Source organism: Sturnira hondurensis, unplaced genomic scaffold (genome assembly GCF_014824575.4).
Source record: "Sturnira hondurensis isolate 20B ecotype Veracruz unplaced genomic scaffold, ASM1482457v3 Scaffold0000867, whole genome shotgun sequence".
NCBI lineage: Eukaryota > Metazoa > Chordata > Mammalia > Chiroptera > Phyllostomidae > Sturnira > Sturnira hondurensis.
The window spans coordinates 3,585,809-3,602,073 of record NW_028073498.1 but is presented as its reverse complement, the minus strand read 5'-3'; the positions used below and the strand labels follow the sequence as shown (position 1 = coordinate 3,602,073).

Here is a 16,265-nt window from a genome sequence, read left to right as displayed (position 1 = left end):
TGGTCACTTGTCATCCAGGTGACACATGATGACAGCTCAGCCCACAGAGGTGGTGGCGGAGCCAGAGATCATGGGTAACTTGGGAGGGGACTTCAGCACGAACAGGCCTCGGTGATGCCTTGGATATGGGGTAAGCGAAAGAGGGGTGTCCAGGATGATTTATTGGGTGAGACTTTGTTGCAGGTACAGACTTCGCTGGACCCTGAGTACAACAGGGAACCAAGCAAACAAAGGCTGGCCTTCACAAAGCCCCAGGACGGGGAAGAGACCCACAAGGAAAAGGGCAGTGACAATGCAGTGTGGTCAGGGCTGTCCCAGTTGGGTGTGTAGGAGGGCACCAAGCCTGGCGTGGGGACATGAGGTCAGGAAGGGCTTCCAGGAGGAAATGACAACCACTTACAAGGCAAACAGAAACTAGGCAGGCAAAGGGATCAGCACAGGCAGTGGTCCTCAGCTGAGGGCGATATAGGCACCCAGGGGATGTGTGCAATGTCTGGAGACAGTTTTGATCGTCATAACTGGAGAGTTGCTACTGGCAACTAGTGGGTGGGGGCCAGGGGAGCTGCCAGTGTCTCACAAAGCCTGGCACAGCGCTGTTGCCCAAAGGGTGATCCCGTGTGCACGGTGCCACAGCTAGAACCCTGGCCAAGGTAAAGTCATGAAGCAAGAGTGTGAGTTCATTCACAGAACGGAGTGGCTCTGGGTCTGTGTAGAGTATGGAATTGAAGGATGTGAGGGGTGACAGGGCACAGCTAGAGATGCCGGACCCTAGGAGGCGGGAGGAGTCAGACAAGGCCATTTGAACCCCATGGCAAGGGTGTTGGGAGCCACTAAGGGTTTCAGGTTTGGAAGTGATAAATCAGCTTTGGAAGGACAGAGGGAGGCGAAGCAGAGGCTCTGGGAAGTGGGTGGGTCAGCACATTGCCTAGTGATCTGTGGAGGTGAGGAGACAGCCAGGAGGCCTGCAGGTGCCCCTGGAGGGCGCTGTCATGCAACATGATGCAATCCAGGGACCAAAAGGTTGCTGCATCATCTAACTTGATGTAGACACGCATTGGAACCTCAGAGCATCCATTCAGGTCAAGTGCAGCTGATGAAATATAGTCTGCAGGATCATGAGATGGGAGGAGCATGAGTGTGCCAATGAGTCTGCCACTTACTATGGCTGCTGTGTACAGATGCACAGGCTGACCCCTCATGGGGGTCACCTGACCACAGGGACAGTGTGGGCTGACGGCCAGCCAATGGTCCACATGTCATGACAAAGTGCTTTCTTCTAAATGCCACATCAGCTGACCATAGCCATGCACATGACCACAGAAAGACATGCCTCTTCTCTGAGCCTGGTTAAGACAGCCTGCTTCTCAGGCTGGATGAGAAGGCCGAGAAACAAGGTAGGTAAATGCCTAGCAGAGGGCCAGCCTCTTGGAAGACAATCAGGAAATGACTGTTCTGATTATTCAACAAGAAGCCAAGTGGCCCCTTCTGTCACAATCCCAATGTTGCATTGTTTCCTCCTCACCTGATGGCACCACAGCTGCTCAGGTGACCTTTGTGGTGGCCATGGTTTGTTCTCTGGGAGGCACTGGGAGCCAGCAGGAGACCAGGCTGCACCCGGTGGGCAGTGGGCGAGGGTGCAGCTCACCTCCAGGTGGAACTGAGCAGGCACACGCAGTTGTCTTGCTCGCTCACAGCCACGTGGAACTTCACTTGTGGTTTTATTTTGAGCATCCTGAAGGCACCATGGAAAACACGCCTCGGTTTGCTGCTGGATAGGTTCACAGAACATGAAACCACCAAAGAACACACTCTAGTGGAAGAATCACAACTACTGTATTGATCTCTGAATATGTGCCAGGCCCATCTTTCAATCCAATGGTGTCTTAGAGGCTTCTGGATTTTTCTTCTTGCACAGCTGCCCTGCCCCAGTCAACCAAATCCCTGTCTTGATGACCATCGCGCTAACCTACCGAGGGCCTGTTGCATCAGGCTTTTGGAAAGCACCCCCATGTGTGTGCCTTATCTCTTTCATCTTCATCACAGTCCTATGAGGTAAAAGACTGGGAGACTCAAACTGAGTAACCAGCCCCAGGTGACCAGCTAATACCTGGTAAAGCTGGGATCTGAACTACAGCAGACTGACACCAGGTTTTATAGCTCACAAACCATTATTGCAGGGACCCCACTTTGGGGTCCCCCGCGGGGGCTCTCTGAAACTGTGTCCTCCCAGGAGTGTCAGAAAGAGCAGGAAGCCACCTCTGGTGAGGCTCCTGTTCCCCCGTCAGAAAGTGGCAGGCAGTCAGAGACCCGTGGGCAGGCGAGGAGCAAAACGGGCCCCCGGTGAGCAGGCCAACACTCTGGAGGTTGTAGCCTGGGGCCCAGCACGGGGGCGGGGCCTCGGAACTAAGTCCCCTGGGGTCTCGGGCCGCATTCCTCCGAGGTCTGCAAAGGCCACCGCTTAAAGGCGCAGAGGAGCAGCTGGGAACGAGAACAAAGCGGCCAGGCCCCCCTCGGAGGAAGGAAGGAGCGAGCCCCAGGAAACAGCTGATAGCGCTAAGCTCAGCTTGTTTTTTTCCTCTGCTCAACAGTTCTCCTGCCACGGCAAACAAAAGATGTACATTCTGATTCCCTCTTCTGTTTGGATTGTGCTGTCGAGTGGATCTGGTTTGTGATGAGCGAGGGGGGAGAGACATCCGCGGGTGGTTTCTTGCTCCACTGGCCAGTTTGTTGGGCCTGCGCCGGGGGCCACAGCCGCCTGGAAACGCAGAGAGCTGCCTTCTCTGTGTTTCTCCCCACCTAGTCATCAAACACAGCCTGGTCTGGCCACACCAGGGGCACAACACTGGTATTTCTTCTAATGATGGACTTTAAGGTTGCCAACTTTTCAGATTCAGTGGAAGCTGGAGATTTACTCCTGACTTTGACCTTGAAGAACCTTCATGTGCATGCAGGTGCACACGCACTCTCTTTTATGGATGTGTAAAACTATTAAGATGTGAAGTGTGCTCTCTCAGACCCACTGAAAGGCCCCTCCCTGTTCTCATCATCTCTGAGGTCACAGTCACTGCTGGGACTGCCCTGAATGCAGAATCCACCCAGCCTGGGCCCTGCCACTCCTCCCCTGTTGCGCAGGGATGGGTGTAACAACAGCTATAGATCAGTGGAAACCAGCACCCAACAGCAAGAGCAATGTAGACGGTGTCTGCACAGGTCCCAGCAGACTGCTCTGGCCCTGAATGCCCCATTAGGGTGTCCACCTTCCTCGAAGCCTGGGCATCTGTAGGTAACAGGTGGCCCTGATGGAACTAAACAATCCACGTGCAATGACTGTAGTAGATGGACATTTTGCTGTGCCCAGCATGGGAGGGGGCAGTAGGGAAGAGGACAGCTGCAGGGATCCACACCCTGTGAGGTCTGATGCTTGAGGCCCTGCGATGCTGGGCATGCTTTGTTTTGCCTGACCAGGTGCTGACTGTACGAGTGTGCCAAAGGGCACTATAAAAACAAAAGCAAAACGAAATGAAGCAAAAGAAAAAATACAAACCACACACAAAAAACTCCACTGAGAGTTCTGTTGCTGCTGACACGTGGGTGATCTCTCCAGCCCTGGCAATGGCCATCTGGTCACAAGAACTGAAAGCAACTGTTCTGATGGCGCAGAGATCGACGTGCGGGGGCCCTTTGTAACTGCAGGAGTTAAACTAAGCCAGAGAGGTCAGCCCGGTCGGCCCCTGCCCCATGCTGCTCGGCCCATTCTCTCCTCCCACCCCGTTCTGAGGGGGGAGTTCGCATGCAGATGATAAATGGCATAAAGGCCAGGCAATTAATTTTTTCAGCTGGAGGCTGCGATGGAATTTGGGTGCTGAGACTCTGGCGTGCGCCTCTAATTCCATTCTTCTCCTCTGTGAAATGCCTCCACTCTTCAGGGAGGTGGTGCCCTTCAAAATTTCACCATGACACTTTCTGTCTTTGGGGCCAAGAGGTAAATTTAGCCCTGAAAATTATTTGGAATGTATCTCAGGCTACTCGGCTGTCTCGTGCTTTTTCCACTACCCCAGCAGGCTATTGTGCTGTAAAGATGGAGGCCAATTCTTCATTCACTTCCTCGGGGAGGGAGTGAGCGCTGTGTTCCCAGAGCACCACCCACCCTTGCCTCCCAGCAGCCTTCAGTGTGAGCAGCCCAGCCAGCCTCTGATGGGCAGAGACACAAGCAAAGAATAGAGAATTTGTTGGGAAAAGGGGAAGGGAAGCGGCTTAAACAAGAATGGACCAAGGTGTGCGCTTAGTACATGGCAAATGGGGAGAGAGAAGGAGGGGTCTCTAAAGGGAAAAGAATGAATCCTGAAGGGGACGTGGAGGGGTGAGAAAAAGCCCCTTCCCCTGCTTCTGTGGAGGCAGTGCAATGCAGTGGGTCAGAGTGCAGGCCTGGGTGTGAGTCTGGGGTGGGTGACCTTGAACAAGATTTAACCTCTTCATGGTTCAGTTTTCTACCCTGAAAAATGGGGGATAAAATGGTCTCCACCTCATAAGATTATTATGAAGCTTAAACAAGAAATTCATGTAAATCACTTGAGAAAATACTTAGCACATAATAAGCACTCAGTAAGGATTATCCGTTGTTATTTCCAACTGTTCTCCCAGCGTGACTCACAGTTCTTTTTTTGAGACAAGGCAAGTTCTCTGCTTTCACCTTACAGCTTCTGCTGAGCAGATGTTTATCCAGTGTTCTGATCAGTGATTTTAGTCCTTGGAGTCACCTCTGGAATCTCTTCACGGGAAGCGGGACACACGCGGAGTAAGGTCACAGTGGATGTTGTGGAGCAGAACGCACTGATCGCCAGAGCCTGAAGTACCTGAACTGCAGGTGGATGTTGTTTCCGGTCTTTCTCTGAGCCCTTCCCAGCCCAGCAGAGTAGACTGAACCAGAGAGAGGCTGGGTAGCAGCATATATTCAACTGAGCGCTGAGGTCCGTGAAATACTACATATGGGGAAACCTTTAGCCCCTTCCCCACCTCGGCCCCCAGCACCGGGGTAAGCAGGCTGACCCATCTCCGGAGCGGTACCTGAGGGTCTGCATAAGGAAGCTGGACATTCTAACAAAAAAGGTTGATGGAGACTCCCAGGTGAGGTCCCCATTGAAATGGCCCGGCAGGGTCACCCTATGGTGAAGCCCACCCACCAACCAGCTGTATCTCAACTTTTTAGTTGTTCACTCATACATGCGAACAAATAGATAGTCAAAGTTCACTTGTCATTTCAAAAACTCTCTAAAATGAAAGACAATGCAAAAAAACAGAAGAAAAAAACTTGTAGAAAATAGAAACAACACAGAAGGTAGGAGAGACCATTTGAGATTTAAGAGAAGATATCACATCCATGAAACAATATGTGTTCTAAAATAAGGAACGTTCAGAAAAAACAACAAAGATATATAGAAATTTAAAAAAACTGATGTTTGCAGAACAACACACATAAATCTCAAAAACATTATCTAAAAAAAAAGGAGGCAGCCCTGGCTGGTGTAGCTCAGTGGATTGAGCATGGGCCTGTGAACCAGACAATCGCGATTCAATTCCTAGTCAGGGCACATGCCTGGGTTGTAGGCTGGTTCCCGGCAGGGGATCCATGAGAGGCAACCATACATTGATATTTCTCTCCCTCTCTCCTTCCCTTCCCCTCTAAAGATAAATAAATTTTAAAAATATTTAAAAAATTAAAATAAATTAAAATAAAAACAAAGGAGGCAGACACAAAAATGTACGAAACATTCAATTCCATTCCTACAAAATCCAAGAACGAACAAGCCTCATCTTTGGGGACAGGAACCCGAAGGGGGCTAAGCGGGCAGTGGGAGGAGAATAGACTGGAGAGGGGACGGGGTGGGGGGTGGGGGTGGCCATTCCAGATGAAAATGGGCCAGTTCTTGTTTTGGTGGCATGTGTATGGGCGTGCTCAATTGTCAAAGTTTATTTCACTGAATGAGATCTGTGCACATTAATTTATATTAATTATATGTTAATAAACACATCACACCTGCAGAAATCAAGAAGTCAGTAGAAAAATTCAGCCTCTAGGTCTATTAATGTCCAAGAAACAGAGAAAAAAAGAAGCAAGTTAAATGTACCACAGAGATGCAGTCAGCAAAACCCAACTGGGGCAAACTCTACAGTTTGGACAGTTTTTTCCATTAAAAAGTTTTAGGGGGTCGTCACAGACGAAGGAAGGGCATGTATTCATAGATATTTAAGAGACATAGCAATCAATCACATTGTATAAATCATCTTTTCATCTAAATTTAAACAAACTTCAGAGAGCAAATTTATAGGACAATTAGGGAAAGTGTTAACATGTCCAGATATCTGATAATATTAAAGAATTATTGTTATTTTTAAGTGAGATAATGGCATTTGGTTTTTGTGCTTGGTTTTTGGAGTTTTTAAAGAGACTTTATCTCTTAGAGATTCATAGTGAAATAGAAACGAGACAAGGGCTAGGGCATCCTGGGGCCGTGGGAGCGGGCAGGGGCGCAGGAGCAGCGTGTGGCGTGTGTGATTTGGGCGACGGGGTACTCCAGTTCGCCTGGCACAGTCCCAGTTCACATCTGCTCTCCAGCCCCCAGCCGGTCCATTAGCTCATCACATCTCATACATAATTCCACAGGAGCTCCCCGCCCCCTTCGCCCCAACTCTCAGCACCTTCACCTTGCTCACATCACGTGACCACCTTAGGTGCAAAGAACACTGGGAGGCGGCCCACTTAGCCTTCTGGCCTCCGTGATAGCAGGATGCAAGGAAAAAGGGAAACCGGGAATGGCCTTTTGCTACCTTGGCTTATAAACGTTTCCCAGACACGCCCACATCTCCCCTCCAGTCCCTCCTCCTACCAGTGCATCCCACAGATCTTACATTCCAGAAATGCCAAATTTCTTAAAGTTCCCCGAGCACCTCATTCTTCCTGGCTTCATCTCTTGTATATGCCCCTCAGTGACACATTGTTCCCTCATGATTTGGCTCAGGTGTCGCTCTTCAGTGAAGTACCTACACACACACACACACATCCTCCGTCCTTCTTTACATTTGTTCCCATTATGGCATCTACCCAACGGGATTGAATTTGCCTTTCACCCTGTCTGTCTCTCCCAGCCTGTTTGTGCTCCAGGGCGGGATCCAAGCCTTACAGGTCTTGGTATCCCTAGAACCCTGCAGGGCACAGCTCCATAGTGAACGCAAGACATCTAGTTAGCACCTTCACTGCTGTGTACCTGACAAACGCCTTGCTGGGCATGCACCCAGTGAGGCGGTAAGTAGCCGGTTCGGGATACAAAGATGAGTGAAGTATAGCCTGGGCCTCGGAGTAGCCTGCAATAACACCCTTTAGTCTGGGCAAATGCAAAACTAGACAAGACGCCATGACAAGAGATGTAAACTGGGACTGTCTCGGGCAAACTGGAGTACACGGTCGCCCAAGTCACACATGACACACGCTGCTCCTGTGGAAACAGCCGCACCGTGCCCATGAGTAGCCTGTCAAGCCCCGGTCGCTTCCAGCAGTTTCTTGCACAAGCCAATTGCTCCTCATTAGTGCTGGGGCCATTTAACTATTTTTTCTTGCTATCCATGTAAAAATTACTAGAAATTAAATGTTTCTAAAGCACATAAAATATACTTAAGCAATTAGAAAAATCCCATAAGGAATAGCTAAAACACTTTCCAACCTTTTTCGCGTACTGAAATGTACATTCATAGTCAGCATGTGAAGCCCATTATGTACATACATTTCTTCGTATCAGCACTAGACTTTGGCCGGTTGTCCTTACTGACGGGCACTGCGGGTACTTCTAGCTCGTGCCCATTGTGAATGATGGGGCTCAGAACACCCTGAAACAAATCCCTCTTCTCTTCTGAGTCATTTCTTTCAGGTCCATACTCCACAGCTAAGGAACCTGGTTAAAGGACAGGAATTGCTGACGCGTCTGATTTTCTATTGCTCTAAAGCTTACTGCTCTCCTGGAAGTGTGGTCACTTTACAGATTACATTTTTTCTTCTCGCAATTCTGTCAATAAGTTATATCATCATTTTCATGTACTAATGTAAACTTGTCATTTTAAGCTGTTCTTGGTTTGCGTTTTTAATTTTTATTTACTGATTTGAGAGAGACAGAGAAACATCACTTTGTTATTGCACTTACGTGCCCTGACCAGGGATCAAACCAGCAACCATGACGTATTAGAACAACACTCGAACCAACTCAGCTACCGGGCCAGGGCTCCTCATTTGCATGTTTAATTGCTGTAGAAGTTATACATTATACTTTAACCAAACGCAGCTTAGTTTTGAGTATTATAATGTAAACATACACTCAATCATTACAAATATGTTGTAGGTATTCATTAAAAATTTGTTGAATAATTGAATGGATTAAAATCACACACAGTTACAAAAGAAGACAAATACTGCTTGATTCCAGTTATATAAGGTCCCCAGAGTAGTCCAATTCATAGAGACAGAAAGTAGTGTGGTGGTTACCAGAGGCTAGGGAATTATCGTTCAGTGGGTACTAGAGTTTCAGTTTTGCAAGATGAAAAAAGTTCTGGAGATTCATTGCACAGTGGTGTGAGTATACTTAATTCTCTTGAACTTACATTTAAAAATGATTAAGAATGGGTCTTCAACCCTGGCTTGTGTAGCTCAGTGGATTGAGTGTTGGCCTGTGGACCAAAGGGTTGCCAGTTTGATTCCCAGTCAGGGCACATACCTGGATTGTGAGCCAGGTCCCCAGTCAGTAGAGCACAAGAGGCAACCACACATTGCTATTTCTCTCCCTCTCTTTCTTCCTCCCTTCCCCTCTCTAAAAATAAATAAATAAAATGTTTTTTCAAATGGGTTTTGGATAGACAATCAGCAACATCTGTTATACCCACTTTAGTGCTTTTTTGTTTTGCTTTGTTTTTTGTTTGGGTGTTACAGGCTGGAACCAAGGGTTAAATGGCTCCTGAAATCCTAATGAGAAAAGTGAGTTACTCCTCTCCTGTGGACTAGTTTGCAATGGGATGCAGTATTTATGAAATAGTTGCTGGAAGAACACCATTCAAAAATTATGAGGAAAGCCCTGGCTGGTGTAGCTCAGTGGACTGAGCGCGGGCCTGCGAACCACATGATCGTGGTTCAATTCCCAGTCAGGGCACATGCCTGGGTTGCAGGCCAGTTCCCAGCAGGGGACTCATGAGAGGCAACCATACATTGATATTTCTCTCCTTCTTTCCTTCCCTTCCTCTCTAAAGTTAAATAAATAAAATCTTTTAAAAAATTATGAGGAAAAAGTCAACAAAGAGGTTTTAAAGCAAAGAACTCTGAAAGAAGAGATCAAATTCCAACACGGTAACTTCACAGAGGAATCAAAAGATATTTGCAGAGTCTTTGTGACTAAGAAACCAGAGCAACACCTGAGAAGCAGGTAAAATACCATAAAATAGATATGATTACTGATGTCGACATTGTCCACAGGGATTCAAAGAATATTTTGCATTACTGACAAAGGCTTGGGGTCAGGTAGTTGTATTATGGTCCTATTATTATTTGCATATTGTATGGTTAAGTATTTCTGATGCTTTCAGACACTATGAGCACTTGATATGGAACAACCTCCAAGACGTATTTGAAAGTGACAAAGTGAGGTGCAAAACAGCAAACATAAAAAAGAAGAAAAAGAGTATGTAATTTAAACATTTGCATAGGCTATTTTGAGCAGCATATACAAGAAATGCATAGGAGTGAAGCTTCTAATAGAGGGAAATTGGAGGTCCATGACAGAAATGCAAATGAAAATTTCCACTGTAGAATCCTGTCGTCTTTTGAATTCTCAACCACGTGGATTAAACTATCTATTCAAAAATGAAAGCTGGGTCGGGATGCATATGGGAGGCAACTGATTGACGTTTCTCTCTAACATCAGTGTTTCTCTCCCTCTGTCTCCCTCCTTCCCCCTTCTCTAAAACTAAATAAATAAAATACTAAAAAATTTAAAACTCAAGATAAAATTAAAAACACCAGTATTGATAGGCAAAGCTCTGGAAAATTCTTCCCTCTTAAACATCTCCCTAAAATTTCATCAACTAGTCAACAAACATGTAGTGAATATGATGTTTCCAGCTACATTGATAGAGTCAAAATTATTTTTGAGGAACATCAAGTTTTATTGCTTACAATGGAATGATAAGACCAAGATATTTCAGAAGAAAAAACAGGTAAATAAAACCCACCCTATGAGAAGACCCTGGGCGGAAGGTGACTGTGTTATGTCAGGAGGTGAAAACCAAGGGCTCAGAGCCACAGACGAGAATCACATCCCAGCTCAGCTACAGTGCTGCTGGCCCTTCTACCTCAAGCAATTGAATTACTTTCTCCGAGTGTCAATATCCTCATATATAAAATGGGAGTCGGGATGGTAATAATGGTTAATCTCAGTATTGATCTGACTAGGTCACGGTACTCTGATATCTGATCAAGCATTATTCCAGATGTTTCTGTGCAGGTATTTTTTAAAGATGAGATTGACATATAAATCAGTAGGCTTTCAATAAAGAAGACTATTCTTCACAATGTGGATGGGCCTCATCCAGTCAGTTGAAGGCCTTAATTTAAAGAAGAAAAAGAAGAAAGAAAGAAAAAACTGACATCCTTTGGAGAAGAGAATTCTCCCAGAAAACCACCTTTGAACTTGAATGTAACTCTTCCCTGGGTTTCCAGTCTGAGAGCCTCACCTTAAAGAATTTGGACCTGATGAGCCTCCACAATTGCAAGAGCCAATTTCTTAAAATAAACGTATTCCTCTCTCCCTCTCACATAGATACACACTACTGTCAAGGAGGAGGAAAATGGATCTTCTCTGCCCTCTTAGTTCAAAATGGAGGCCTGAAAATTAAACTGGCAAAGACAGATTTTAATCCACGTACATTTACAGGAGTTCACAGAAAAATGTGACCAGGAGGTGGTGAGAATCTGAGATTTCATAGGTGAAGAGGAGGGGGAAGGGCACTTACAGGCAAACAAATGACTTCTTAGTGCAGGGGAGAGTGGGAAGGGCACTATAGAGGAACAATGCCTTTTGGGAACAATACATGGGCCCTCAGGCAAATAGATGGGAGACACCCATCTATTGTGACAGTGCCTGTTTAGGTATGGTGCTGATTTCTGTCACTGGTGATAAGAGTTGCTCTTTCGGGGTTCCAGACCTCCTGAGGTTCTGGGGAGAGGATGTGTGAGCTGCGTTCTTTTGGGAGGCTCTGCTTTTATGCAGATACGCACCTGCTGACTCTCAAATGCCCTCAGCTCAAAATAACTTCTATGCCACGGTGGTGTACTCTGGACCCCTTCAATATCCGTGGGCTGCTTCTCTGGAGAACCCTGGCTAACACAGTGGGATATTTTGAGGTTTAGATATACTGTATGTAAAGTTAGATATAAGGTATGTTAGGAATCGTTCGATGAATGATAGCAATTATAGGTTTCCCCCCCACTCCATCTCCGAAAGCAAGCTAAATGGAGTAAAGCAAGGAAGGAAATACTATTAGTTTATATGGAAGAATTTTTAGCATTCCAGAACCCCCCAAATAACCAATCAAATTGTACCAAATACACTTGTGTCCAGTTTTGTGCTAACATAACACCCTTACGAGCTCTCTTAGCTCTCTTAGGCTTTTCTGATGGGACACATCTCGCTAACAGATGCACAAAATAAATGGAGACAAAGCAGAGATGCTCACAGACACAGTTCAAAGCTCTGACAGCTTAATACTGAGGTGCCGAGTGAGGGTCCTGGGGAAGGAACCTGGAGAGCCACTCGCTGCTTGGGGTGCACCCGCCTCTATAACGGCTGCTGCAAAACAAACACTGAACCCTCTTTTGTCCTTTTGAATTTTTCATAGAAGCGAAAATCCTCTTTGGATTTCTTTTGGTCAGTGAAAACATACTAGTATAGTATAGGTCTTTCACAAAAATGAAGTGGTATAATGCAACTGTCGAAAAGCAGGGGTGCCTGTATTATTGATTTGTCCTAAAAGAGATATCAGGTAAATGTTTTGACCAAACTGTGAGCTTGAACGTCTTAAATTGTTTGGTTTGAATCTTCAAAGTCTAAAAATGTATGCAAATACGAAAGTTACAACCATACAGTGATGTGCGTCAATTCCACCAGCACCGAGGCAGCCGAGTTACTCTCCGTCTCCCAAGTGGTTGCCAATGGAGACTCTAGAAACAATGCGACCTTCACTCAAAATGTTTAATGTGGAGCCAAGCTTTTAATTTTTGACCTATTTTTGAACAGCGAAACAAATTCATTTGCAATGACTTTTGGAACATGGCAGATAACCAAACTAATAAGTGTGTGTTTTGCAATTAGATGGGACTTTACACTTAGGGGACGTAAAATGTGAAGCTGACTTTCCAGGATAGATTCCACCATGGCTGTACTGGTACAGTCCGAATACACCACGTTGTAACAAGCGAATCCCAAAGTCTCCATTGCTGAAACCGAAGGGATGACTTCTCATCCACACTGTGGGTCCAGCTGCTCCCCAGGTGTCTCCCTTCTGAGCAGTGATGCAGAGATCCCAGCTGCCTCTGTCCTATAGCATCATGGGAACTGGTGGCCTCCTGTTGCTGTGGCAACAGTAGAGCACTCAGGGAGCTTCCTCCTGCCTCAGCTGGGATCACACATCACTTCTGATGGCCAGAACATTCCTGGGGCCCTACTAAGGGCTAGGGGCTGGCTAGTGTGGTCTCCCAAGTGCCCCGGAAGGAAAGAACTGGATGTAATGACCCCTGACCCTCTCTGCCATCCTGGCTCTTGAGTATGGGAAGCCACAGAAGCCACCAACATTGGCCAAGGCGGGGGGCGGGGGGGGGGGACAGTCTTTTCTACTTTATTTTCATTGTTTTACAATTTATTTTCAATTATAGGTGACGCACAGTATTATATTAGTTTCAGGTATACAACATGATGATCAGACATTTATACAACTTACAAAGTGACCCTCCTGATAAAGGCAGGTAGCCACCTGACACACTCAACGGGCAAGCCCTCCAGGTGACTCCCAGAGGGAGCACTGCCCACTGGGTGGGTGTGATTGAAAATCTATCTCAGTGCTTTATAAGCACACTTGGGGCCTATAAGGTGAGACGTTGACAAACTTGTTCAGGAAAACGCTCCCTAGAGCAATGGATCACCGCCTGAAGCTGCTCCGTGAAGAAAAGCCTTTTTATAAAGCACTTGTGTTGTGACTGTTTGGAGTGTAACTGTTTACAACATCCGAGCAGAGGCATATAGAATCCAGCTGTTCAGGGAAAGGGAAGGCCTTCCAATGTTTGCATTTTAAATCTTCACCATTTTCAAAAATTCATTCAAATAAGATAGCATCAGCCTAAGTTTGTGGGTGTCCTTCAGAGCAGAGCCAGGACCCAGACAGTACGTGACGTGGTGGGCAGGCCGAGGGCCCCTCCCCGGTGAGCCGATGAGCATTCAAAGCAGGTTGAAGTGGAAGCTAGTGAACAAAATAAACTAACAAGCAAAATAGAAACAGACTCATAGACACAGAGGACAGACTGACAATTGTCAGAGGGGAGGGGGTTACAGGGCTGGGTGAGAAAAGTGAAGGTATTAAGCAAGAAAAAAACCCCGATGCGGACAACAGTGTGGTGATGGCCAGAGGGAAGGGGGCTGAGGCGGGTAGAAGGGGTGAAACGGGGATAAATGGTGGTGGAGGGAGACTTGGCTTGGGGTGGTGAACACACAATGCAGTATACAGATGACGTGTTATAGAATTATGCACCTGAAACCTATATAATTTTGTTAACCAATGTCACACCAATAACTTCAATTGAAAAGTAAAAATAAAATAAAACAAATTGAAAATCCCTCTCCATCTTTTGATATCATTGAGTAAGATCTCCTCCTTTGCCTTTATGGGTCTGTGAGTTAATTTTTGCAGAGAAGCCTAAAGCTTTTCTGAGCATCTCCTAGGGGCTCCAAATAGGGTCAGCTCTGGTGTTCTCCTATAAAATAAAAGAACCACTTCAGTATTCTGCAGGTTTTATTCTGACCAGCCAATGCAGCCGAACAAGAGCAAATACCGATGCATGCGTCTGACTGAGCTGCTTCTCCAACATGGTTTCAGGCTCATACCCACCACTCTTGGCAGACCAGACCGCAGAGTGGTCCTCCTGCATGGGCAGCTGGCACGGCATCTTCACTGAGCTGCGTTGTAGTCTCTGTGTGGGGTTCAGTAACACAGGAGCCTCTGTTAATGCTCAGAAATATATTCTACTCCCACCAACAGAAGTCTTCCTGCAGCTGCCAGTGTGGTGATTACAAAAGATGCTGCCTCCATCAATAGCCTCTCCTATTTGTGCAAGAGAGGATGGGCCAGCAGAGCCCTGCACGCAGTGGTCAGGGCAGGACTCAGGAGTAAAATCACCTTCATGCTATTTCTAACTGCAGACCTGAGGTGAGAGTCACTAGCACAAAAGAGCGAGGTGATCGGCTTTGTGGGGGCCTGGACAGATAAAAGGCACAGAGCCGAGAAAGCCTCTTCTTCTGTTAGCATCAGTGACCATAGACACTGATTGGAAAAGGGAATTACTAATGTAAACTTCCCAGGCCTAGAGAGACCAAGAAAGAGGCCGACAATTCCATCATTACATCGAGTTTATTAAGGAAACTTTCATATGAGGCACACCTTGGGCAGTGGCAAGATGCCACAGACATCCTCTGCACCAGGTGGCAGGTGACAAGGGGTTCTCTAGTACAGGGCAGGATGGATGGAGGACTGGGGTGATCCATCCAAATTAGGGAAAAATGTCTTACAAGTTTTCCTGAGGCTGGGCAAAGGTCTGTTCAGACAACCAGCATGCCTGGGGGCTGGGGTGGGGGATCCGTCAGACTATTTCTGAGAGGATTTTGGGACGCAGTCTTGGTTCCATCCAGGATCCAGTGGGCAAGTCCAGTGGCGGCCAGGCAGCGGTCAAGTCGTGGAACAGTCTCTCCTCCATAGACATAGGGCATGGGCCCTGCCTGCCGGCCACTTCTAGTAGGAATGTTGAAGAAAGCCCTGAAAACGTCCAGCAATCCTGTCTTGTGTGACTAGTTCAAAAGGGCTGCATTCAGCCATCCTGACCAATAAACCCAGGCCATCCGGGTTTATTCCAGTTAAAGCTGCTCAGAGCGAGTTTAGGACACCCGCATGACGCCTGGGCCAGTGTGACCATCAGGGAGGTACCAGCTCCTCCCTCGGGGCACTGGGAACTCACTCCGCCCATTCCAACGTTTCTGTTCTCTCTGAGACACACAGGCCTCGAGTTCATTCCTGATCCACTTGGATGGAATTCTAGTTGTGCCCTTGTTCTGCCGGGTTTGAAGTCTGTCTGAAACCCACTCCCCAACCTACCTGGTACCTTCAAATGGTGAATATTGCAGTGTAAATTATAGCTCGATAAACCTTCTTAAAAATATATCCTTGAAGGTATATTTTTTTATCCTTCAAGGTAAATATACCTTGAAAGTATATTTACTGTTTATCTCAGTAACCCTCCCTCCAGGCTCTGACTCCCCACACAGACCTTGGGTGATAGGCTCTGAGAGAGGGGGAGCCTGCATTTTCCTTTCTCTTAGTTGATGAAGGCTTGGTGACCTTCAGAAGAAAAGAGAAACCCTGTAGTGTCTCGGGATGCAGCTCCCCATCCCTGCCTTTTCCCAGTAGGGAGACAACGGGAAAAGTCCCAGGACAACCCGGGAGGCGTCAATGACATTGAAGATTTCTGTGAGGTTCTGGGAGTCAGGTTCGATGATGAAGATGAGAAGCTCTTCCGAAGCTCTGCAGCAGGTGCTGTCCGCGTAGCGAGGCAGGAAGAGGTTATAGAAATGGGACTGTTTGAAGAATCAGATGGCCCCAACAGGCCTGCAGGCTGTGGGGAGGAGGGTCACTCATCCAAGTCTGGTGCGTGTTTGTTATTATAAGCCGTTCTCTCTACCAGGCAGGCAGCAGGAGTCTCGGCTGACCTAGCCCTACAGTGTCCCTGTTAACCTAAAATTTTTAAGAAAGGCCTTTCAAAGTGAGAGGCAACGAGCATTTATTCAGATCCATAAGAGAATAGCTACTTGGGAGGCACTGATTCCGGAAGAAAACGGAGTAGTGTCCCAGTCAGGAGACAAAGGCAGGGGGCGTTCAGGAGAGAGGGAAGGGGAGTGATTACACCGTAGAAGGAAGGCATT

The 16,265-nt window shown here is 47.0% G+C and overlaps 1 protein-coding gene across 1 annotated transcript in view; it reads left to right on the top strand.

Moving 5' to 3' along the window:
• Positions 1-16,010, top strand: part of GRK7 (G protein-coupled receptor kinase 7) — a 28,080-nt gene extending 12,070 nt beyond the window's left edge. Inside the window, 3 exon segments of the mRNA XM_037051790.1 lie at positions 8,969-9,127; positions 9,316-9,451; positions 15,754-16,010. Coding sequence (XP_036907685.1) covers positions 8,969-9,127; positions 9,316-9,451; positions 15,754-16,010 — 552 coding nt within the window.
• Positions 16,011-16,265: the final 255 nt, after the last annotated feature.